The sequence below is a fragment of the Limulus polyphemus genome, unplaced genomic scaffold (assembly GCF_000517525.1).
Source record: "Limulus polyphemus unplaced genomic scaffold, Limulus_polyphemus-2.1.2 Scaffold270, whole genome shotgun sequence".
Classification (NCBI taxonomy): Eukaryota; Metazoa; Arthropoda; class Merostomata; order Xiphosura; family Limulidae; genus Limulus; species Limulus polyphemus.
Genome location: NW_013665880.1, coordinates 295,617 through 322,316, shown reverse-complemented (window position 1 = coordinate 322,316; position 26,700 = coordinate 295,617). Strand labels below are relative to the sequence as shown.

Here is a 26,700-nt window from a genome sequence, read left to right as displayed (position 1 = left end):
ATTTCTTCTACTGTTTAGGAAACTTCCTTCTACCCACAACAGAAGATGCAAATAAAAAAATCCAGCATTTCTTCAGTTTACAAATAAAAATATTGCGAATTATTAAGAACTTCATACACAGCAGTGAACGAAGCGATTCTTACAGATCAAACGTAAAGTTAATAAAAAAATAACTGAAAGGAAAAACTTGGATTATACATAAATTCCTCAAAAATAAAACTATGTTATTAAAAAAAACATACACAAACTGTGCTCACACAAAAACTATCACATTGTTTACAGGATTATGTTTTAATGAGAAATAAATACATTTTAAACGACATAACTCACACGATTGTCAAGAACTATCAGAAAAATGTGAGTAACCGGATATTGGAAATTATTAATAGGCAAATTACTGTTATATGAAGTCAAGTTTAACGACAATTATATAACACACACACATGCACATTTGTGCGTGTGTGTGTGTTTCAATTATTTTTCGACTCATTAAAAAAAGCCATCAATGTTTTTATCGATGATTTATTTGAAACCTTCTGTGAATAAAAACGATTACAGGATAACATAAATCGATGTACGTACGCTGCAACAATGAAAAACTTAAGATAGACTATCTCCATAGCCTCTTTCAGCCGTGGGGGCGTTATAATGTGACGGTCAATCCCACTGTTCGTTGGTTAAATAGTAGCCCAAGAGTTGTCGGTGGGTGGTGATGACTAGCTGCCTTTCCTCTAGTCTTTCACTTCTAAATTAGGGACTGCTAGAGCAGATAGCCCTCGTGTAGCTTTGCGCGAAATTCAAAACAAAACAAACCATAACTTGGAGTAGAAAGAGCGAATCCTATACTAATAGATATGTGAAAATGTTTGTTTATAGATAAACTCTTTATAGACGCAGTATTAACTAATCATCGCTGTTACAAAATTGCAAGTTCTCATATTTAGTCATAGTGCGTAAGAATAATTATTCAATATTGAAGATCACGAGGTCGTGCGTCTACCTCTCCCCGTAACAATGGATATAGTTTTATTTAAAATACTATGAAATCGAATTATTTACAGATAAAATACCTTAAGAGTCCATCTTCATGTAAGAGTAATATGCATAATAGCCTTTTATCATTGTTGTGACGTTTAACAGAAATTTAAGCTAGTTCAAGCAATATTAACTTTGGAATAAAATGGCAATATTACCGAAAAAAAATAAGCAACTCCATGTCTTTAAATAGCACATTTTTACGAACGCTCCTTAAAAATTAATGTAAATATACATCATAAATAACTAGAAGGCTGTAACTAATATCGTTTAAGTAAAGCAAGGACAGGATAAATCTATACAGCACTAAATTAGTGATAACGGGAAGAAGCGGTATATTTTTAATGAGATAACATAAATAACTTGCAGACGTATGTACAGCCAACAAGTTCCATATTTTCATAAAGCAAACTGCACAACTGTTTCCGGTACTACTCACAAGCTCAAGCACTTTACAGCAACATTAAATTCAGTACATCCATGGTTGAAAACTGCATCTAGTAACTGCTTTGCACTTGAAAAAATAAACCTTATATATATATATAAATGCCTGAAACTATACAAATCTAGTCACTAAACAATGAAACTACGATATTTGGGTCAAAAATTATTGCACATAAGTGAAATTCGGTCGTTTATATTGGGCACACAAGAGTAGTGGACGAAGATTCTTTAATCTTCAGTGGCTCACATAAAATTACGCACACTAATTCTAACGTGATTTTATCTCCTATTGACAGATCTAACGTCACTACTTTTTAAGCGCCATCTACAGTATCACGCTTTCGAATATTAATAAAATCCCTCGAAAAAAAAACCTCACAAAAAACAAAAACAAAGAAAAAACAATTCAAATGCGCATCTTTAAGTGCTTATTTTAGTTCTCGTGATTCTTTTATTAACTACATCATTAATTATTCTCACATTATAATTACTTCATACGAACAAAAGCCAAAAAGTTATGTACTTGATATCACAAATAAATGAACATTTACGTTATCCTTATTATATGCAATGATTGTTTTTCATCAGAAAACTTGATGTGTGAAATTTTGTTTTTTGAACTTCTAATAGATTCATTAATTCATTCTCATGAAATGATCAAAAACTTGAACAATATTTGGTGTTGTATGCTTTAAAAGATATCATAAACAGAATGTTGCAATAGCCAAACTGCACCTCAAAGAAAGTACATTTAACAGAACAGCGTCACAATTAATTCTACGAAATATTGTTTATCTGGTAAAGTTATACTAATTATGCTTAAACACATTTAAGTTTATTTACGTATGTTTTAAATAACTGACAGGACTTTTTGCATCAGTGAAAACTTCCTTTCGATAGCACAGTAAATTGTATCAAAAAGAATCTAAGTTCTCAATTGTTACATAATGTATTAATCATAATTATGAGATACAGAAAAACTAACAAAATAAATTGAAACTTACCCCGGGAGTTCTTGCTTGGGGACCATAAGGATATTTCGTCCAATCAAGTGCGCTCTCATAAGTTGTATCTAGCAAGATAACTGCAATACAAAAAAATTTTTTATTATGCGTTCTTCAATAAATACATAAAAAAATCAACTTTATACAATCTTTAACTCCAATAGCTTATGAAACTTGTCATATCGTTATTTCATAAAGTCGACCCTTTTTATTATTAGTACAGAAGTCAATATTTATCACTTGATTTATAGTTTTACGACAGTTTCATTCAAAATACTGCTAGGCCTACAAAGGAACGAAACTAAAAAATTTGTTACAGTCTCCTTTTTTTGTGTTATGTAAAATAAAACTGAAAAATTGGCTCTAGGCAGTAGTATTGCTTTATATAATATAGATACTACTAAATACCCAACACAATATATTCCTATTGTTATGCAAGATAAAACAGGAAAATAAGCAGTAGTATTGCTTTTTATAATATAGATACCACTAAATAACCAACACAAAATCTTCCTATTGTTATGTAAAATAAAACTAAAATAGACAGAAATAGTGCTTTTTATAACATAGATACCAATAAACACCTAACACAATATCTTCCCATTCATCTAGCAATCAATCAATAAAATTGAAACGGGATTTAATAAGAATTACAACTGCTATAAAAATCACTTTTTATAAGTGCTATAGAACATAGATATGTTATCTTTATTGGAAGATGTGAGGTTATAAACCACAAGGTTATTTATACATACAGACATTAATGCTTGCAAAAGGGAGGGGAAAATCAAAATTGATGTATTTTATCTGACATCGCAGTCTGGGCGTGAATAGTATTTAGTCAGATCAATAGGTTAAAAAAAAAAACTATGAAGAGTTACTACACGAATAGAAGGCCAAAAAAAAAAATAGTATCTTGTTGACAATGTCAGACACCACACCTGTCACCATTTTAGGAGTAAAATGCCTTAAATTTTCATGTGATTTCTCCGATATCTGGACTTCTGGCTCCTCTGTTAACGTTAAAAATGAAAATAAAATAAATGATATTGTTTTGCTAATTCTTACTCTAAAAATCTTATTAGTAAGTCACTTAATTATAATTGAAATTAATTACAATTCACTTAATCTAACTCACACCATAACAGTCTTTGGACCTAGACCACTACACCTAAATAGAACCTAGATCACTACTATGTCTGTTATATTTCAGCTGGTCTTATGAGAATTGGTTATATGCGAAAGGCCTCGTCGGCACTGGATATGCCAGATGTAGTGTGGTTGACATATTATAACATGTTCTTCTTTGCTTTCACACGTAAGCTCTTAGAATTAAGCCCCCACACCTCACCCGTCCTTCTTCTACAACAGTAGTTCTTGATCTGTAGTTCAAGGACCACTGACGGTACCCGCGCTCTCTTCGGGTGCTTCGTGAAAAGGAAGCGGCAGCAGCATAAGGTATCGAGCCCACAGAAGTTTAAAAAAAAAATCGGGTGAACCATGAATAACAATGTCTGAGAAACACCGTTCCACAGCAAACTGAAAGTAGGGGAGAGAACATAAAATGTTAAAATAACCACTTAGAATTAGATAACACGGGCATAAAATAGTCGGTTCTAAGATTCCCAATAAAATTTATTTATAAAAAAAAATGATGACAGAATCAGAATCTCTAATCGTACTTAACTGATTGACTTGAGTTAACTAACATACTAGTTTAATTTAAATGTAGAAATGTCGTAGAATTAACTGAATAACCCAAAAGACCAACTAACTTAAAAGTTCGAATAAACTGCGATGTAGTTCGTATTTCGTATATATTTAGAAAAAATAGTATTTTACTTTCTTTACGACGTTGAATGTTTTTTGTTGTTGTTTTTTGCAACATATATCACTGAAAAAAAGTAAAAACTTCCAACACGAATGGAATTTAAGCACGTGATCGAGAATGAGGAAATTGTTAACCGCTTATTAAAAAAAGAATATATCACACACACAACACATACAAATCAAAAACGTTCAATATTAGACTTAAAAAAGCCGGGAAACTTATCCATTACCAGTTTTGTAGTTATAAGTTAAGGGTAATGACAAGGACTGATAACGAGTGAGTTTCTTCGATTTTTTTTGTCTCAAAGTGAACGTTTTTGATTTGTGTTAACTGCATTGTTGTTGCGTAATGGTGATTTGATCGCCGATATACAATCGATGTAATTTATGGTATTAGAACTACTGATTGCGTGATTAATAAATCAATGTCTTAAAAGTTTTCATCAATCAAAACTGAAGTTCAATGAACCGTTATATATCAACAGCACACAGAGAAAACTATTCTAAAAGCACGACTACAGGAAATGGTTTCATTTCCCGACCTATCCATGTGACACTTACATCTCTTTATATATATATATATATATATATTACAGCCAAGAAGATCATAAAAGGCAGTACCGAGTTTGGGTAAAGTCTCCTATAAGAGTATTTTTGATACCTACCATAAAAGGCAGTACCGAGTTTGGGTAAAGTCTCCTATAAGAGTATTTTTGATACCTACCACGCTCTTTATTTGCTCCAAAAGTATATCCAAGTTTTCATTATACCTCCCTGCTCATTATTTTCCTCTGTATCCTTCCAATCAATAAAAGTTCACTATCTCCAACAAACGGTATCTAATCAAAAACAGCATAGCTGTAAAAAAATCAAAAATAAAAGGTGCGTCCAAAAAAAAAAAAAGAAAAAAAGAATTGCGACAGAAAAATGTGAAATCAAAGTTTGCGTCCAAAATGAGAAAATATTGACGATTAACATTTTATGCAAACTATTTTGCCCAAGCATTCAAAGTTTTACAAGATATGTAAAGTATGCATATCTACTGCAAGAAATCACATGGGCTGCTGTTTTATGTTTAGCTACGCACCGATGAAAAACAGCTGGTCCATGTGATTTCTTGTAGTACAAATTTTGTGAAATTTTGAATGTTTAGTCACAGTAGTTTGCATAAAATGTTAATCGTCAATATTTTCTCCTTTTGGCCGCAAACTTTGATTTCTGTCGCAAATCTTTTTTTTTTCTTTTTTTTTCTTTCTACAGCAATACTGTTTTTTTTTTTATCAAATGTCACTTTTTTGATGTGCATTAAGTAAAACTAACCACAAAGAGTATACATTTGACACCCAGGTATAGTTTGGAATAATTAGAATCAAGCACCTATTAAATTTGGAAACATTATAATTGCATGTGGGTTTTTCATTACTTCAATAACTTTGAGTTCATATCTTTCAGTTGCTTTATTTTGGCTATATTTTTTTCAGGCAAGTTTTTTTCAAAAGATATCACGTTCCATGTATGGTTTTATATAGTAGATAAAGTTATATCATAAAATATGCTAACTATATGTCAGAAACGAAGGCAATCACGTATCGGAAAGCGTTTTTATTCGTTTGAAGTGTGATGCAAAGTAGTACGCAAAAATCGTGTGAAAATATTTGCACGATGGTGGTTTTGGGTTCACAACTTCCGGATTTCGCGTTAGATTTTTATGAAATTAAAAACGGTCTACTTTAAAGAACACCCTAATGTGTGATACAAATTTTAGCGCGATCGTGTTAGCCAATTTTTCTCCAGACGAGCGCAAAAATCTACGAGATTTTAGAATAATGTTTGCTTATTTTTGCCCATATCTCCGAGAATATTTGAACTACTGTAACCAACTTTACCGTCAAGGTAGGGGAACATATATGTCAGCTGTGTACCATATTTGAAACAAATCGATTAACTAGAAGGAGAAGAAGATGAATTTAGGCAAAGTTTGGCCTGCTGTAAACCAATAAGCGATGTCTCTGAAATTTGGTATGTAATGTAAGGAGACCTGGACAGCCTACCATATAAAAAAATGGGAGAGTTTTAATTATCAGGGTAATTATAAGTATAGTTCAAAACCCATAGTTTCCATTCCTGTTAATAACACACTGGGTGTTGTGCGTTTTTTTTTTTGGCCGCCTAACACACTACTGTGTGTCTTGATCTGTACTCACAGCAATATTAAAACTCCCTCTAACGGCAAGTCACTCTAATTATCATACGAAAATACTAAGCTTTCTTCCTGAATGTATCATACAGAAATTAATTAGATGGATATCAGAGTCTGGCAGCTAAACGACTAACTTCATATCGTTTGTATAAATATCACTGACCTATTTTTACAGTTCTCTAACCAATAAATATTAATTTGACTTAATACGAGTTATCGTGTACTTTTTAACCATTATTTTCTGACATTTATTTCGAAATTTTAATATTTACCTCGTTCGAGTTGTCTAAGTTACATACAATTCGCAATGATAATTTTTATCATTTCTTTTATTTGCATTATCTTTATAGGCTTGACACAAATTAAAATGCTATGTTAAGGCCTAGCATGGACTGGGGGTTAAGGCACCCGACACACAATCTGAGAGCCGTGGGATCAAGTGTCCGTCCCCGAACATGCTTGTCTTTTCGGCCATGCAGGCGTTATAATGTGGTAAAAATTAGGCAAACAGCTGCGGTGGGGAAGCGGAGGTAACCCTAAAGTATCTTTGCGCGAAATTCAAAGCAAATAATTAACCTAATCAAGTAAAGCCAGCGACAAAAAATAAATCAAATCTGCGTAAATTGTGTTGTTTAAAACTTTTTTCTTATTTTCTCTGGAATACTGTAAGAAACAAATTATGAAAATTTTACATAATATTGGTATTTTTGGATGACAATGCAAGTTAAACGAACACAGGAAGGAGGTGAATAAAGAAACTATATCTATGTGCCCGCATGTCAACACGACTGGAAGAAGGTGAATAATGAAACCGTGTATCTCTGTGCCCGCATGTCAACACGACTGGAAGAAGGTGAATAATGAAACCGTGTATCTATGCGCCCGCATATCAACACCACTGTGCACTTCCTCAACTACGTAAGGATTCCTTTAGGGTTTTTTTTTTATTTCAACAGCTGGAGCTTACAAGCTTCTTGAGAAATTCTGCCATAATACTTTCACGCTTGACAGTTGTTTTTTTTAATACGAACCTACTAGGCATTTTAGCACAGTAATGGAAAAATAAATTTGAATAGAAAGCGATAGCATATATTTATTGATCACATCAAAAGACCTCGCACTACAGAATTAATAGGATCAGTCTAAGCGCATTCGTATTAACTGAGAGAAATGAATAGAGGGTTCCATAAGTACAGCATGAACCATCTCAAGTAAGGTAACTGAATCAAAAGCAGACTTTTTATTAGCTGTTTTCACATTTTTCGTCAAGAGAACAAGATGGATTATATTTCATCTCTTTTTAAAGTTTTCATAATATTGTTAAAAATATGAAGATAAGCGACAAATTTCATCTTAATACCATAAACACAGAGGATGTTTAAACTTTATCTAGTTACGTGATGATGCGAATAAAAACGGATATATCAGCGTAATAACCGTCTTCTGTTACTTTGATATGTAATACAAACATTAAGCTGAGATGCAGATTTTGATAAAAAGAAAACCTCAAAGCATAATCTGAAAAGGCTTAGTTTGAAAAATATTAGGCATTATTATTTCTAATCTAACGTAACTATAAGAGACACGGTTGGAAAAGCTGTTCAGAATATTTTTTACAAGTTGTAAATTATTAAGCGAAGTAAGTTAAAAAAAAAAAGGAGTGTGAAGAGGATGTGGTTGAACATTCGTCATTCAATGGTTAAGACAAGGTGGGTAAAGGTTTAACACATCATTCCCGACAGAAACTTAGTTTATCTTTGGGCCACTTATCAATGTTAATCCTTAATTTACGACTTCGGAGACCATATATATATGTGTGTGACTGTTCACTACCCTCGAAGAATATTTAAGTGGTTTTGAGAGTGATTTGTAGTTCCTCGTTTAAGTTTTTTATCCTCTTCTGTTTTCATAATGCTCAACAAAAAAGTCAATAGCTTTGTCAGGAACGCTAACTTTCAATAGTACATAAATTCAAACAGGTGGCGAAACTCAGTATTTTATGTGATTAGTTTTTGAATTAACGCAATAAATTATACAGTCGAACAAATGAACAGACGTTTTAAATAACTGCATAAAATATATGCTCTTTTTGACCGTGTTCAACTTTGCATGTTTTTTTGTATTATACATATGGGCTGATGAGCATGTATTGTCCAACGTTTGTGAGCCCCCCCAGTGGCACAGCGGTATGTCTGCGGTCTTACAACGCTAGAAACCGGGTTTCGATACTCGTGGTGGGCAGAGCACAGATAGCACATTGTGTAGCTTTGTGCTTAACTACAAACAAAGAAAAGTAGCGTTTTTTGTTGTTTTTTTCACCAAGACTCTCTGAAAATGTATCTTAAAGACGACGGAATGAGACATGACCTAAACCTGTTATGTGCTAATGTGTGTAAGTTCTTACCTAATAAACCTAACCCATTTTCAATTAGCGAGTTGAAAAATTCGGAATTTAATAAGTTGCACTAAATAATTATCAAAGAAAGATATTTTATAACGTGTAATCTAAAAACGTTTTCTCTACGTTTTAACATAAATGACCAAGTTTGGGAGAAAATTGTGAATATCTGGAAAATTAGATGGAGACCGCTGATAAGTATCATCCAAAGTTTTAAACTGCTGACAACCCCTGGCACAATATAGCTTGTAGTAATAACTTTGGTTAAACTAAAGCTAATGATGGCACGCTAATATAATTAAACTAACGTTAAGTTAATGATGGTATTCTTACATGGTTAAACTAACGTTAGCTAATGATGGCACGCTAATACAACTAACGTTAAGCTAATGGCGGCACGCTAATAGGTATGATTCACCATATTCTCTCTATGGGATAAAAAGATATCTGACGCAAATTTCACCACGATAAAATATCGTATTAGTAAGATTCGCTTTGAACTAATTTCCCATGAATCTTATTTCTTCTTTCTGATCATAAACCTCTGAATCAGGTAACATTCGATTAAACCAAATGTTTAATTACATCACGCTATTGGGCTTATAATACAAAATTAAGTTTTGGTTTCAGTTCGTTTAGAATAATGACTGAAAAAACATCCAGCGGTATGACGAGCTCCTACGCTACACTTCTCTCAACGACTAATTTCTGGATATATTATGCTTTAAAGCATATGCTAAACACAGCAAACAACAAATGATTTATCTACAACACTCACGCCAATTCTACTTGAAACTAAATGTCTCGCACACTTTAACAGTTTTTTTTTCTATCTAGCACAGATCAACAAAAGGTTTATAGTAAAAATATTTTACTAATTGGTAACTTTCCTAAACACACTACTTAATCAAAAATACTGTCACAGAGAAAGAAAGATGTATTATTATACATTAAAAACACATTTGAGTCATACATTAAGTATTCAATATTGAATATTTTTGTATTCCTGGCTCTCAATACTTTGATGATGAAAGGATATAAATATACCCATTAATGTAGTGCATTGCTGAGACAAACCGAAAAATTAAGACAACTGTGCATCTACTTAGGTAATATATAAGTATAATAAAACACGTCATTTAAACATCTACGCCATTACGATATTTCCTCTAACTTCTGAGCACGTGCTGAATAAGGTGTAAGTACGCGGATTATCTTCCAAAAAAAGAAGCAAATATTGCCATGGGTCATTGTTTTTTTCAAAATTAAGATGCGAAACAGCCAATCTTCAAGTTTTAATGGCAGAATCCCAAAATCATGGGATTCTTCCCAACATACACGGTTTGATGTTTTTTCTTAGTTTTTGTTGTTGTTTTTTCTACTCGTGCGTAGAATTATTGGTTAACATTAATACTTTCTTGTCGCTATAAAACTTTCCTCTGGATTTCTATTGTAGGAGTTTACTGGTTTTAACACTTGTTATCTTAATGCAAAATATCTCCACTAAAATGTCTTTAGTTCGAGAACAATCTAAGATGAGTAGGCCGCAAGTGAAAACAGAAGTGCACATAAATTTTGGTTTGGTTTTGGTTTCAATTTCGCGCAAAACTACACGAGGGCAATCTGCGCTAGCCGTCCCTAATTTAGCAATGAAAGACTAGAAAGAAGACGGCCTAACCACCTGGCCATGCCAGGCCCATCCATATAAACAAAAATCGTTAAAGGTTTTTGGATATTCCAGACTTCCATATCATGTTTCTCGCTTTTGTTTCTGACATTTTTTTTTCTTAAGTCTGTTTTAAAGGTTAATATAGATATTTGCTTTTTTTTTTCAAGCGAAATTTTTAACATATAGCTTGTTTTTTTAGCTCAGTGCGAGTACTTTTTTATTCTTTATTGTTCAGAATTTCGATATTACCACTGGTTCCTCCTTACCACCCCAGTGACTCAGTGGTAGTTCTGAAGGTGTATAACTCTAAAAACCGAGTTCCGATACCCTTGGTGGGCACAACACATTCCATTGTGTAGCTTTGTACTTAAGCAAATAAATTCCTCCTTAATTATATTTAGTGATCTAATTGTTAAGTGCCTGATAAGCCTTTATTATATAGCTATTAATTTACATCATTCTAATATTTCTGGAGAATTTTCAAACTAGTTTTTTTTAGATCTCCTAAAAAAATTAAAAATTACAAACGCCATATAATTTACTCTTGGCTTTGTACTTTTGAATTTCAAAAAGACCTGTAACCAGGATCTATTTAATTAAAGATCTCTAATCTGGTCAATGTCAGAACTCCAGAATATCTTCACCTCGGTGCTTTGTAGATTTTCAGAAGAGCTCTAACTTCGAACTTGTTAGAAACTTAGAAGAGCTCTGATTTTGAACTTGTTAGAACCTCAAAAGAGCCCTGACTTCGCACTCGTTACACCTTTAACCTGATGCTTGTTAGAACCTCAAAAACTACTGAGCTGGTATTTTTCATATCTCCAAAGAACCTCTTGCCTGCTCATTCTCGCATCTCCAGAAAGCTTCTTCCTTGGTGGTTTTCAGTTCTCGTGTTATTATATATATAAGTACCTGGGAATTACTGTAAAAGGTGAGATGTGTTCTTCAAAATAATGACACTTGAACATCTTAAAGAAATATGATGGAAGCTTGAATTAAAAATGATAGTTATGGTCTTTACTAATAACTTACGACAGAAGAAAAAAAAGTTGTTTTTTTAATGATGCGTTTTCACACACGTACAAAACTGCGTATTTTACCATTACTTTGTTTATTTAATTTGAAAGCCAAACTATGCATATTTACACAATTACAGTTTAAGTATTTTTTAGTTGATTCTAAACATTTTTATATGTTCTAGAAACTCGCAGAAAATCTTTATTTTCTATACATATACTCTCATATAAAGTTTATAAATACGGTTTTCTCGTATTCTGCACACTTGGAAGTTACCCACTTTAAAACCATCGAGTCTACCATGAAAATACAATCTTTTAGTAAAGACTTTAAGTCAAACTTGCAAATTTTTGTCACCGAAGAAAGCAAAACCCATTATGCAAATGATAATCAACATGTTTTGTTTTTAACTCCAAGTGTAGGAGTGTGTAGCTTGGTAGGAGGATTGACATTTTTATAAACAAAAAAAAATAGGGAGAAAAGCAGCTAACCCAAACGTTCTTTGAATGTAGATGCTAGTAGATAAATAATAAATTACGTACGGTATAAACATCCTTGACAAAAAATCTAGTAAATTAACGTGCGCGCCATCTTGATATGTGAACGATAGATTTACGGCTCTTTTCAATCTTGGATGTCTTAGCTCTTGTCCTCAAGCTCCTAATAACAAGAATATTCTTTCAGGCATACTTTTATAAAATTATAACTAATATGTTTTAAAGAAGTTTCATATGCATAAAAGGGTTTGAGTAAAGGACACCTCACCCCCTTCCCACTTTTTCCCTCGAAAACATTGAAGACAAGAGTGATTGCTCGAGAGGGTTTACAGTTTCCCGAGCATACATCCTGCGTGTACACATCTCAAACTTTGATCCACGTGAAAGTGATCCTACTCATTGCATTACTAACTCAATTCTTCATTAGCTTTATCAATATTCCGGTTTTCATCAAGGTAGTTAGCATAACGTATTCGCCGCAACAATATATTTTGTGTTCGGTATTTGCAGTATAATATGAATTAAATAAAAAAGCAGGGATAATACATGTTCATGGCTACAGATCATAAGACAAGGATAATCAACGGTGGAACACGCCAGTACCCTTTGAACAAACCTCCAAATGATATACAATCTTTGTATGTCTTTTTTTTTTTTTTACAAATTGTAATTCACATCAGGAATTTTAGGAAAATGTAGATATAAAAATTCTGCATAATAGACTCCATGGAGATTCAGCAGCAACCTTCCACAAAAATACAAAAAAAAAAAAGGAATAGCTACTATATAAAGGTTGGGAAACAACGTGACGAATCAACACGTAATATCCTAAGGGTGGAGTTCGTTAAAATCAAACGATTGAAAATAACTGAAATAAATTGGGATCATATTTATCAATGAAAGGGATCTTAACAATTTGAAAGCAGTCTTATCACACCCTGTAACAGCACAAAAAGGTTTCCCCTCTTTTAATTTCTTCCACTCCCATGTAACTTAGTAAAGCGCCTGCGGCAGACACTGTCAGCCAGTGCTGGAGGATAGATTTATTTGATCGATGAGGTTGATTTGTGGCAGGAACCCAACTGCTGGGGATTAAAGCCATGTGTTTGTTTATGACGTGTCTCTGTGCCACTGTTTTGCTTCTTCGATGTGTCAGATCTTTTGATCTATGTGTATTTTCCTTATCTCTTTTTATCTGTATGTTTCTGTAAAATTTAAACCCCACATTTATAATACGATTTGCCTATAGTTTTTTCATATAATTATACAATAATTCAAGAAAAGTCTCTCAACACCTCTACGTGTAATATTTTTAAACTATAAAGTATATGAATAATATGGGCTAATTTCACAGTATTTCACACCATTAAAATTCAAACGTAGAAATACTTTTAAATAGCCTGATATATATCAGTTATTTGACAGTCCGATATGTCGTACATCATCACCCAAAACTTATATTTTTTGTTTTTATTCTTACCCTGGCGAAAAATATAATTTAGAAATTAAATACTTCTGCTCGTAATCCATAACCGAATCTTCTCCAACACCTAAAAAGTTTACAAGTTTCAGATTTACCATTTATATTGGGTTGAAAATGTATTTTAAACTTTACTGTTGGAGTTGGTTAAGTTTGACTAACTTCTGAAAACATAAAACAGGGTGAATGTTAAGCATCCTTCCTAATACAGTATTTCATTTTTTTTCATGTTTTCTGATGCTCCACATTTTTCTAACGCTGCCAGAAGGGGGCTATTTTTACTAACCATAACTTAGGACTAGCATCAGTAAAGGACTTATGTACAAACACTTGGACACCGTGATAATCTGTAGGTCTAACTGATTCCACCCAACTTTCCCATGTACAAAAATCAAGAAAAGAAAAGAAAATGTCACGACCATACTTGCGTAACTCGGTAGCCAACACTATTTACCAGCATCGTTTGGTTTGTTACTTTACTTTTATTTTCATAATTACTTTTTGCCATATTAACGATATTTGAAACTTAAAACATTTCTTTGAGTCTTGTTATTATTATTATTGAACTTTCTAGAGGCTTATCGTATTTCCTTTTCGGGTTTACAGAAGATTTAACGTAATTTATTATTTCCTGTAGTCAACTCTATGTATTTATAAGAACTTAACAGTTAAAGCAAAGTGCCGACAAAGCCATTCGCTTAATACCAGGGTTCATCACGTCGGCTGGGATGCGTTTGTTAAACGTTAGAGGTTAGTTAAAGTAGTAGTGTTAGACACACCTCATATCATGTTTAGCTTGTTGTCTTTTTATTACGATTAGTATTGTTATATTTTTATGGACAATTCAGATATTCTTTTGCAGTTTTATAAACATTAGAGCGTGGTTGTGCTATACGTAAATTATAGCTACTAATCCGACACAGTTTAAACAGTAACATGTGTCGTTGTAAATCAGTCACAGATACCACTCCTCTAAACTTACACTGTGGAGTGGCTTAATGATTTACTTTAAAATTTTCATTATTATACTTTTATAGACAGTTTTGCATTATTAGCAATAGCATAAATCTCCTAAGTTGGCGGAACCTTGCAAAATATTTTTGGGATTAACTCCGAAAATAGCGAGAGTAATCAACTGATGAAACAATGTATTACAATATTTAGAAGTAGAAACGTATACTTAATTAGCCACTAGCTGGATTACCCGTCCGTTGGACGGCTGAAATAAAAACTAGTTTGTAGCAAAGGGTAGGAAATTGTGCTTCTATTTTGTTTTCTTAACATAATAAACATTAAAAGTACAATAAAAATACATAAAGGCACCAACACTGCAAAGAAAGGCATACTGTTTTCAAGAATTCTATCAATATGAAATTAGATGGGGGGTCCAACCTCCACCCCTCACGACCTTCCTCATGATATCCTGTATTACTGTGTCAAGTTGTGCTGATTTGATAGGGGTTTTTCCCCCGAAGTTAGATATGAAATTTGACGGGGATTTACGGTACTACACAAAACGATCTTCAAATAAGGACACTGTAACTTGATGGTAAACAATAAAATTCTACATTTTACTTATACAGGTATATTTAACTAGCATGTCATCAAATACAATGAATTAACTAATAATTATCACCAGATAAAACAGTAGATAATGACTGACCATGCGCAGGCGGGTTCGGGGATAAAAAGGGGGACACTTTTCCCTGGTTTGGTGACTTTTCCGGGTAAAATGATCAACATATTTTTGACAGGAAGAAAAGAAAACGATCAAAACATCTGAAAGTTTCAAACAGTTTGCTCCACCGTCTCATTTCTGTTTTATCACGGCAAATCCTATAATATATCAATTTTTAGGTGGTTTGTTCCGCTCAAATAAACTTAGTGTGGGTTAATTTAGTAAATAAATAAGAAATTACAATATATTTTACCTAATAAGTACTGACAGTAGTTAAATATGATTTGTAACAAATAAACAGAAAATAAGTTCTAAATTGAGTAACACAAGACTACATGTGTTTTTGTCTGTGAGGCAGACTTTACAAAGGCACCACCAGCGACGGACAGGGAAGTATTGCTAAGGGAACAGAGACACCATCAACGAGGGATAGGGAAGTATTGCAAAGGGAACAGAGGCACCACCAACGACGAATAGGGAAGTACTGCAAAGGGAACAGAGGCACCACCAACGACGGATAGGGAAGTATTGCAATGGGAACAGAGGCACCACCAATGACGGATAGGGAAGTATTGCAAAGGGAACAGAGGCACCACCAACGACGAATAGGGAAGTATTGCTAAGGGAACAGAGGCACCACCAACGACGGATAGGGAAGTATTGCAAAGGGAACAGAGGCACCACCAATGACGGAAGTGAAGTATTGCAAAGCGAACAGAGACACCACCAACGACGGATAGGGAAGTATTACAAAGCAAACAAACGTATTACTAATGACCGGATACGGAAGTATTACAAAGAGAACAGTCATTCCTGTTCTATATATCAAAAAATCAGCTTGTTACAGACCAAGTACTGTTCTCTGACTAATTTTGTTTCTTGTTAAGGGCAAAGCTATCTGTGCTGTGCCCACCACGAGTATCGAAATCAGGTTTTTAGCGTTAACATTTTCTACGTTTTTTTCTACAACTTTATAACCTAATTTGTAACCCTAACCCTCTTCTACTAGTTTATAACCTAATTTGTAACCCTAACCCTCTTCTACTAGTTTATAACCTAATTTGTAACCCTAACCCTCTTCTACTAGTTTATAAGCTAATTTCCAAAAGTAAACCATTTCTCACTTTATAAACTAATTTGTAAAAGTAAATATATTTTTTTCTAGAACTTTATACGCTAACTTGTAACTCTAATATAAGCATTTCCTACAATTTTATAGTCTAACTTTTAACTCTAAACATAACCTCTTTCTACAACTTTCTAAGTTATCTTGCAAAAGTATACATGGCCCTTTTTTAGGTAAACTTGTAGTAAACATAAAGCCTTTTCTATAACTTTATAGGATCTCGAACTTGTTTAAATGTAACATGAGAAGAGAAACAAGGATAGCGGTCGATATGTACTTACTTAGAAGCATGCTTAAGCAATTACTAAACCAACCTTGTCCAATAGAAGAAAAAATATCACCATAACTTTAAAAAACAATTTACCTTAACAACAAACTAGGTAGAAATTCAATTTATAACGTAGAAGAAATCTTGAGAGTAAACTCCAGAAGGAATTGATCAAATGCAGTATAGATAAACCCAACAAAGTAAGAAGTTTTCGGTTCGACATTGTTTGTTCAATACCTCGTTATCTAGACCATTAGGAGGCGCAGCGAGGGCGGTATACGAATGGCGTGATGTGTGTTTCAAGATATTGATCTGCGTTTTATTCTTTCCACCGTTAATTTATTTGGTGCAGCAAAAATATTTTGAATCAATCTTAGACGCATGTAGGATTTTGTCACACTGTCTATTAAAAAATCTGTGTACAATCAATTAATAGGAAAATATTTTACTCGCTATAAATCCATGTACAGAAACCTTATGGTAATCTGACTGCAAGTGGTGCAGTGGAAACCTTATGGTAACCTGACTGCAAATTGTGCAGTGGAAACCTTATGGTAACCTGACTGCAAGTTGTGCAGTGGAAACCTTATGGTAACCTGACTGCAAGTTGTGCAGTGGAAACCTTATGGTAACCTGACTGCAAGTTGTGCAGTGGAATGTCTGCAGTTCAGACGTCTGTAGTTGAAAAGCATACATACATACATACATACATATATACACACACACACATAACTTGTGGTTTATGTTTATTAATGTGATACTCTTTTTGCATAAGGAGAATTTAAGGTACAAAAACTGAAGAGAAAGTAAATTCAATATTTACACTACAGTTTAAAGCAAAATGCCAAATTAGATATACTTCGAGATGAAACTTCTATTTGTATTTATGGCAAAGCTACTAATGCCATCTAACGCCGTCTCTAATTTTAAAATACTGATCACAGGGAAGGCAGCTAGTCAGCAGCAGCATCCTACCACCCATGCTTAGGACCGACTGTCATCCTTATAACACACCCACAGCTTAAATAAAACGGGAAATATTTTGTGGTATCTCATGGATTCGAATCCGTGTGGGGATTGACTGTCACCCCTATAACACATTCACAGCTTAAATAAAACGGGAAATATTTTGTGCCTCTCATGGATTAGAATCCGTGGGGACTGACTGTCACCCTTATAACACACCAACAGCTTTAATAAAACGGGAATATTTTGTGGTATCGCATGGATTCAAATCCGTCTCGACAGTTTCACTGCAGCCTGACTATCATTCTTCTGGTTAGTAATTCAAAACCAAGGATGGTTACACTTGAACTCTAGAGGTCTCTGATTAACCCTTTTAGCCCATGCTTCGCATAATTTCTCTGTTAAGCTGAAAATACTATTACTTTTTACGGCATCACTTGTGTTTACTTTTTACGGCATCACTTGTGTAAAAAAAAACAAAAAACATTACTTCTTATTGCGTCACTTTTGTGCAAGAATTAATTAAAAAATCTTCGGTTATGACAGGATGACAGAAGAAAAGAGTAATGCGTACTCTGCAGATGGATAAACTGCGCATTTTCTAGGATATAAGTTTATTTGGTCAGGTATAAAGATAAGAAACGACTAGAAACAGTATTTTACTTGACTTTTCTAATGGGAAAAACCTAACGTTTTTACTATGCAGTGATTTCAACAAAGATATTTTTTTCTAACGTGTATTACACGCAAAGATCCTCGCGTAACTGAAAATAAAGTCTATGGAGTGAAATCGATCAAATAATCTATTCGCAGGATTTCAAAGTGCAAAACGGGTTCTCTTCTCACAAAGCACTAGCAAATACATATATAAAGATAGACATCAAAACGGTATTCCTTTCTATATAACACTAGCAAATACATATAAAGACAGACATCAAAACGGTATTCCTTTCTATATAACACTAGCAAATACATATAAAGACAGACATCAAAACGGTATTCCTTTCTATATAACACTAGCAAATACATGTAGACATCCATAGAAAGGAATACCATTTTATAATACTTTTCTCGCTGGAAAAATATGTGTATGCAACTCCGTCCTTTGGGTTTTTCGCCAAGCGTTTTCCAGCGAGCAACATGTGTGGGCCAAACGGTTTGCATGACCAAGGTTTTGTTTCGTTATTTTTTTAATACTAATTATCTCTGCCTTCATACATTATCCTGTACGTCCGATCACACTACAACGTCGTGATACTAATACCCCGTGAATTTGCTACTGTTCAACTATAGAACGCAGAGAAGGTAATTGCTGAAAAGAAAGAAACATGACACTAATTTGGAACGGGAAGAAAAAAACGTGACAATGTTACACAGGCCACCTAACGATTAACAACGAAAATGAAGTTACCTGCCCTCTTACTACACTATTACAGAGAAACGTACATTGCAATAAAAGTAACAAGCTTAGCAATACTTACAGGAGTTTTAATAGAGCTACATAATTACCAGTCTAAATATCTACACTTTACAATACCTTCATACATTTGAGCAGGTTTGTGTGGGATTACTATATAAGCCTGGCGTATTTGATTACATAATTTAGATGCATTTTTCACATCGTAAGTTAATTCTACTTTATATTCTAGCCGTATAAAATATTAAAATGATCTTTTGTCGAATAAACGTTTGCAATATCTGGGTTTAACTAAAAATCACAAACCGTCGCCTGTGTGATATTCGTGGATGAGTAATGCAGAACACACGTATTACGAGATACCACGAAGATCAAAGTTTTGGCAGGAGAAAAAGGATGTTTTTTTATGTAAGTTGGAGAAAGGAAATGAAGCAGCATTAACAGTAGGAAAAATGTATTCCTCTTTCCACTTCCAGACAATGACACAATTATACAAATATAGGACCGAATAAAAAGTATAAATTAGGGTAGCTAAAATAAACTTAAAGCAAAGACAGAAATTGGCAAGGACATTAATACACTACAAGATTCACATGTTAAAAATACTTGAGATTACACGCTGGTTGATCGACCTGAGGAGAAGAAAAAAAAGACAGCAGATATTATGCTGGAATTCACCCTCTAATGTGACGTTGCCTCTGATAATTAGACTAATTAAGTTGACCTACAAGTAGGCACCTATATAACCCAACGAGACCATCTGGCTGGTAGCCTCACACAATCTAGCGAATGCCAAAAAAATCCGTCTAATCAATAAGATGGTTTAGATAGCCTAGAATGGTATCTACCACTGAGGTTACACATACAAGCCAATGTTTCCTCGTGATAAGAAAGTGGGACAGTCGAGGATGGCATCTATTATAGAAATATCACGCAAAAGACCACGTTTGCTCGTGATAAATAACGACCTTCTTAATTTCCAACGAAACTATAGAAAAATTTAAAAACTTGTCTAACCTTTAATTAACGCTTTCTATTTTCTATATCCACCTGACCACGTGCATTTTCTATGGGAACTTTGGCAGTTGACATTTTAAGGAGGCATGAACTAGCCATTTTTGAAATTACCTAACAAAGGATATTTTCTCAAAACTTTACAAAATTTGTACGAAATGTATACATTTCGGTGCTCTACATGCCCTTTAAAGAATGACGAAAACAAATATATATTCATGAGGCAGGGAATCAAAGTAAAATATCACCAAGGTAAAAAAAATGGCTGTGTCTATTAAATCATTTTTATGCACGTGCATGCAGTGTAAATATTACTAAGTATGTGTTTTGCAATAACTTAATTCTGGTTATATTCTGGTTTTATAATTCTGGTTATACAGTTCTGGTTATATAATTCTGGTTATATAGTTCTGGTTATATAATAGTTACATAATTCTGGTTATACAATGGTTAAATAATAGTTACATAATTCTGGTTATACAATGGTTATATAATAGTTACATAATTCTGGTTATATAATGCAAAGTAACTAGTATAAATTTTGCATTTTCTTAAATTGAATACGAATAAAAACGAAAAATTAAGTTAGATAAGTATTACATTTGTAAAGTTAGTATCTCACTGCGCATGCTTGCTGTCTATTTCCAATTGTGATGCAAATAGTAATGGACACACCGAAAAAATATACTACGGAGTTACGAGCGTCTAGCATTAGGTTGTTCACGTGCGTAGACAAGAGGATCCTATAAACTGCAACCATAAATCTATAAAACATTTCCAAAAGGTATAAAAACTGCCTCGGATACCATCAAAATGCACCAGTTTCAGTGCAAATCAGAAACATTTTCCGACGGGCATACCCCGAAATTCCCCATTATAAGTTCGCCACTTCTAAAAGTGGTAACACCACCCTGTCTTTATTGATTTCTGCTTATGCTTCCATGGTTACTAATTAAGGAAAATGCATAAAGATAAGGAAACAATTTTCCCTTTGACATATATATAAGTATTATACACGTTTCTTTTATACAGTTTGTAGGTCTATTAGATCCATAGTAGTATATGTCATATTTGGTCTACAGTGAGCTCTCATAACACACAAATTAACAATGACCAACCGCAGTACCCTCGTTTGGCTTAAACCTAGTGTAACATTGACAATACTTTACTGTCAGGTAATACTGTAACAAAAGTATTCAAAAGAAGCTTTACTGGTAAAATTACTTGTGGGGCAAATGCCCCACTGATTCCGTTGCTTAAGTACTTTCATGTATACATACAGATAAAGAGGAGTCAGTATCTAATACATCTTTGCTTGTTTGTTGTAGAGCAAAGCCACTTGGACCATCTGCTGTGTCCATCGCGGGAATCTAACCCCGGATTTTAGCATTGTAATTCCTTAGACTTACCCCTGTCCCATCGAGGGACATCTAATACAGCGATAGTTTTTTATTTATATTAGCGTGAAATACATACCGAGATGATAAAGTATAACTCTTTCACCATTCGATTGGACGATGAGTCAAATCCAAAAGAAATTATTGATCTAATAAATGGGGCACAAACGGGAGCTAAATGTTGTTAGCGAATCCAAATTATATTGTTGCCTGAATTGCTATCAAAATCACAGAAAACCCACCTGGTTAATTTGTCAACAGCATAGTGAAACGTTTCAATTTAAACTAAGATAATCCTACATCCTAAAATACGTTCTAATCTTTTTGAGTCTTGAATATCTCATACCAACCCATTTAATTCAGACATTTCCACACAAAAAGACATACCGTCAAATAAGGAAATGGGAATATTCACTAAATTGGATTTTTTCCAACTTTATTTATTTATTTATTGAGGTATTTCTCTGTTGAAATAATCGCAAGCAAACACCACAAACGAGAGACTATAATAAAATATTGTAATAAAAAACAAAAATACGTGTTTAGAAGTTGTAGACAGACAGACGGGCCATCCTGTACAATATCAAGTACATCATCGTGCAGCATGTAAGCGGGTTCATTCTTATGGGATCATCAGATAAAAGTATCATATCCTCCAAGTCTGTAAAAATTCGCGCATGAAATGTAAAGTACGTTGAAGTATTTAAATGATGTGCATGTTTTGTCGCCTATAACCTAATAATAAATAAATATATAAACGTATTAGGAACTCGTAGAATGAGTACAACTGTATTGGGAACTGTTGCAACCACCCTGCACGCCCCTCCCCCGGCAGGTTTTTAACCTCTTGGCCAGAAACTCTGAACTCTTTCGGCACCCTGTTCCCCGCCTAGTCGTCCATCTCTTCAACGAATACATAATTAATAGAGAAATTATTTTGTACATCACGTACTAAAGAGTAACAGCCTTTTTTGATGTTTCAAGGGCAGGGAGTTTGGACAAACACGTGAGCAGCAGAGCAATGTGGTTAGTCATTTATATCGGGATTTTTTTATCCGTCTAGTGCATCATCATCATCTTCTTCTGCCCAACAAAAAGTATCTGCTCAATGATTCATATATAATTCCAGCATGAATTCAAATAACCATACACATATTTTCGAAATTTAAAGTCGAAACTGTAGTAAGTAAGTTAACCTAATAAGAAAGTCACTCACTGTGAAAACTAAGAGTTTGATGACACAGTAAGGAAATATGCACCAGATGGAAATATTAATTTAAAATCTTCAGTGATTTTTCTTTACGTATGTAGATAGTTAAAGTACATAAAATAATGTCAATAACGTTAGAATTTCATATACTTTTAGAAAAGCAGGTAAAATCATGTCACTTGTAGATTTCCTATACAGTAATGGTCATGTGTGTCCTAATGGTTAGCATGCTACGACTGTGAATTCGATGATTTGCGGTTCGGGTCCCGTTGCCGCAAAAACAAAACAAAAAAGAAACAAGCTCCACACACACTGGGGCCGTAGTTACGTTATGAAAGTGATGATTAAATTCCACTATTCGGTCAGACAACAGTAACACAAGATTTGGCTGACGAAGCCTCTCGCTCAATACCAGGGCTCATCAGGCCGGCTGGGATACGACAGACACAGCAGTGATCCAGACGCTATTTCTATTATCAATTTTCATATACAACACATTTTAAAAATATATAATGTATATCTTATTTGATCTGATTATTTTCATTCCTGATCTCCAAGTGATTTTATCCCTGATCAAATGAAACATGATGTATTAAGTCTGAACTACACATTGTTCGTCACAATATATTGGCGAATATCGAAGTAACATAAAATATATGTGACTTTACATTTGGTAGCACAATGGGTTTAACCCTTGCTAAGCTGTTGAAGGGGAGAAAGTACAGTAACTGTTAGTGAGATGTTGGCTTGTAACAAAAAATAAATATCTTATTTTCTGACCATATCTTGTAAAATCACCTTAATATATTTTCTCCCTCTTAAAATTAGCAGAAGTTTTATATTATTTTAATTGTAATTTCATTATATCATTATTATATACCTGTGCATGCACGCAATGTGTATTTGTGAAAACATGCGAAATATTCAAGTATTTGTTTCATATGAACACATTTATATTAAAAGATCTTTTAATCCTTCAGCAAGTAATCTTCGCTATGGAGATGTCTACATAACGTGACTTCCCTGGAATACCTGATCACGTCACGTGATCGCTTTCTAAGCTAGGCGTATATGGTTGTAGTTTCACTAGCATATTTATGATGGTTGTATGAATAAATAATAGCGTGATTTATGTCATGTGCGACGAAATGACTAAACTTTAGTTCGTTTGATAACTAGTAGAATTCAACAATTATTATTAACAATTTAAACATTAGCTTCCTACATTACCTGAGTAAAAATATAATAATAAATCTAAGCAGAAGATAGCTTGTGTAGATAATAAGGGGATAAACATATACAAAAAAAGAACCTAGAATATATTCTTATTTTTTATTTAATACGGTAGATAGTGTAAGCTATAGTTTAACTTGAATATGTACTGAAATTTGTAAGTTTTTAAATGCGGCTTGAAACGATCATTTCATTCGTGCTTTTAATATCGATATCCTTCAGCAAGTGTTATATTAAATCTTAGGTAAAGGATTTGTTTGTTTTGAATTTCGCGCAAAGCTACACGAGGGCTATCTGCGCTAGCCATCCCTACTTTAGCAGTGTAAGACTAGAGTGAAGGCAGCTAGTCATCACCGCCAACTTTTGGGCTACTCTTTTACCAACGAATAGTTGGATTGACCGTCACATAATAACGCCCCACGGCTGAAAAGGAGAGCATGTTTGGTGTGACGGGGATTCGAACCCGCAACCCTCAGATTGCGAGTCGAGCGCCCTAACCACCTGGCCATGCAGGGCCTAGATAAAGGAATCCTGGCACGAATAAAACAGCGGTAATGTTACTTTTATCCAAGTGGTGTTTCACCACTGTAAAAATTTGGAAAATGTGTAACAAAATCTGAGAACTCAGAATTAATTTTTCAGCTTACTATACAAAGCACTTGGTAAACCCATCTTATGAAACACTTGAAAGTTCTTAATTTAACATGTGCATGTATATATTTCCAAACAACTTATCCAAGAACATAAATGCGTTCCATACAAACGGCAAATATATAAAAGCATGGTACGAATTACAATGTGAGAAAGATAAAATATACCACAGTAAGAGAAGTATATACCAAAACAGTATCGACGTAGCTAATGGGGACTAGATGTACTTCCGCAGGGTCCCCGAAAGTGTTCTGTTTCAATAGTAAATAAAACCAAAATTAATAAAAAATATTTTTATTTCTTGCTTTTGAAGTTCATATGTCATGTTGTAGTCTAGAGAGTGCATAATTCTTCTCGTGATTCATGGCAAGCGCATGTTTTACTGACGTCACAACAGTACAAATCGCAACGTTAAACGTCTCTTATGTGACGTCATTTTAGTGTCTACTGAGTGACTGACTGACAACAAACTACTGTGGCTGCGAGTGGTTAAAACAGGTGGCTCCACCAAGCGGCATTTGAGCCCCTTTCGGGGAAATAAACCTTTATTCACAAGCTTCAGATGTAAAATTAGGAACAGATATGGGCTATCAATAACTTCTGGTCAAAACAAGTTAGCAATATAGAACAAAACTACAAGTTAACCCAGTAAATAATACAGCTTATTTAATATAACCCTATATCGAATTTAATTAGTGCGGAAATCTAAAACTCCTATTCTTAACCCGCCACAGTTGTAGAAAGGTTTGTCGCTAGTAATGAAGCAACGAAAATAATAATTAATAAAGAAGATTACTACAAACGGACCACTGGAGGCAAGTAATAAAGTAAAGCTAATCTCCTGATGCTGGCATTCCCATCCCCCATAACTCCACACAGCTGTATGAATATCTAACATATATAAATCAATAATTATCAATATGATCAAAATCGAAATAATACCCTACCAAATTTAGAAATAACATACATACAAATATATATATATATATATATATATATATATGGTAAACACCCATCATCCTCCTTCATTAAAATGCTGTTAGAACGAGTAATCAAGGTGTATGGACGATCTTAAGTAACTACGCGTCCTGTCTAACACGCATCTGATAGTCACCCAAGTTAACCTTGACACATGGTGGCGCTAAATCGGGTGCTCACCACGTAGTTGTATTACCCTGGCGAAGAAATTGTCAACTTTTTGAAAGTTGCAATCAATCCAAGGGAAAAGTCTAAAGTATTTTGCTATATTTTCAAAAGTTGTGAAAGTAAACCCCAAATTTAAACTTGCGCTATAAGTCTACAAACAATACGTTCAAATTCCAACACTTATCAATAACTAAACAATAAAATATTTTGAAAATTATACACTTCGGCACCAAGCGCCCCCCCCCCCACCACCACGGTGGCTCAGCCTTTGGTATATTGCACCTAAACCTTTTTTGTAGAATACTAAATAAGGTACTGTGAAGGTCGTATGGGTATTGAAAGTCGATTTGTTTTTTATATTTTGCATAAGTCAAAAAACATCATAATTCTAGTGTAAAAGATGCTATTATTACCCCTTGAAGTTAGCTTTCCTACACATATCTGGTGTTCCTTCAAAAAGCTAAACTACAGGGTGAAACAGGAAATACCAGCCAATAATAGATGAACATTAGATGACTGTAACATATAGATACTCAATACTTTGTACACTAGACGGTGTCTTTAGGGTGCCAACCCCTATATTTGGTTTTATAGTTTGGTTTGAATTTCGTGCAAAGCTACACGAGGGCTATCTGCGCTAGCCGTCCCTACTTTAGCAGTGTAAGACTAGAAGGAAGGCAGCTAGTCATCACCACCCACCGCCAACTCTTGGGCTAATCTTTTACCAACGAATAGTGGGATTGACCGCCACATTATAACGCCCCCACGGCTGAATGGGCGAGACTGTTTTGGTGGGACGGGGATTCAAACCCGCGACCTAACCACCTGGCCATGATTTTAAGATAGTAAATTTAAAAGTGGTAATAATGTCTGATTCTTCAAAGAAAGCAGAGCTTGAACAGTGAGAAAAACATTAAAAACCATTAACATGATTGTTTTAAATTTTCTATTTTTATTCTTTAATGGCCCGGCATGGCCAGGTGGTTAGTGCGCTCAACTCGCAATCTGAAGGCCGCGAAT

The 26,700-nt window shown here is 34.0% G+C and overlaps 1 protein-coding gene across 1 annotated transcript in view; it reads right to left on the bottom strand.

Annotated features, from left to right (window-relative positions):
* LOC106456901 (ephrin type-B receptor 1-B-like) overlaps positions 1-26,700 on the bottom strand; it is a 196,190-nt gene that overhangs the window by 76,396 nt on the left and 93,094 nt on the right. Inside the window, exon 2 of the mRNA XM_022382689.1 lies at positions 2,484-2,563. Coding sequence (XP_022238397.1) covers positions 2,484-2,563 — 80 coding nt within the window. The remainder of the gene's footprint in view (positions 1-2,483; positions 2,564-26,700) is intronic.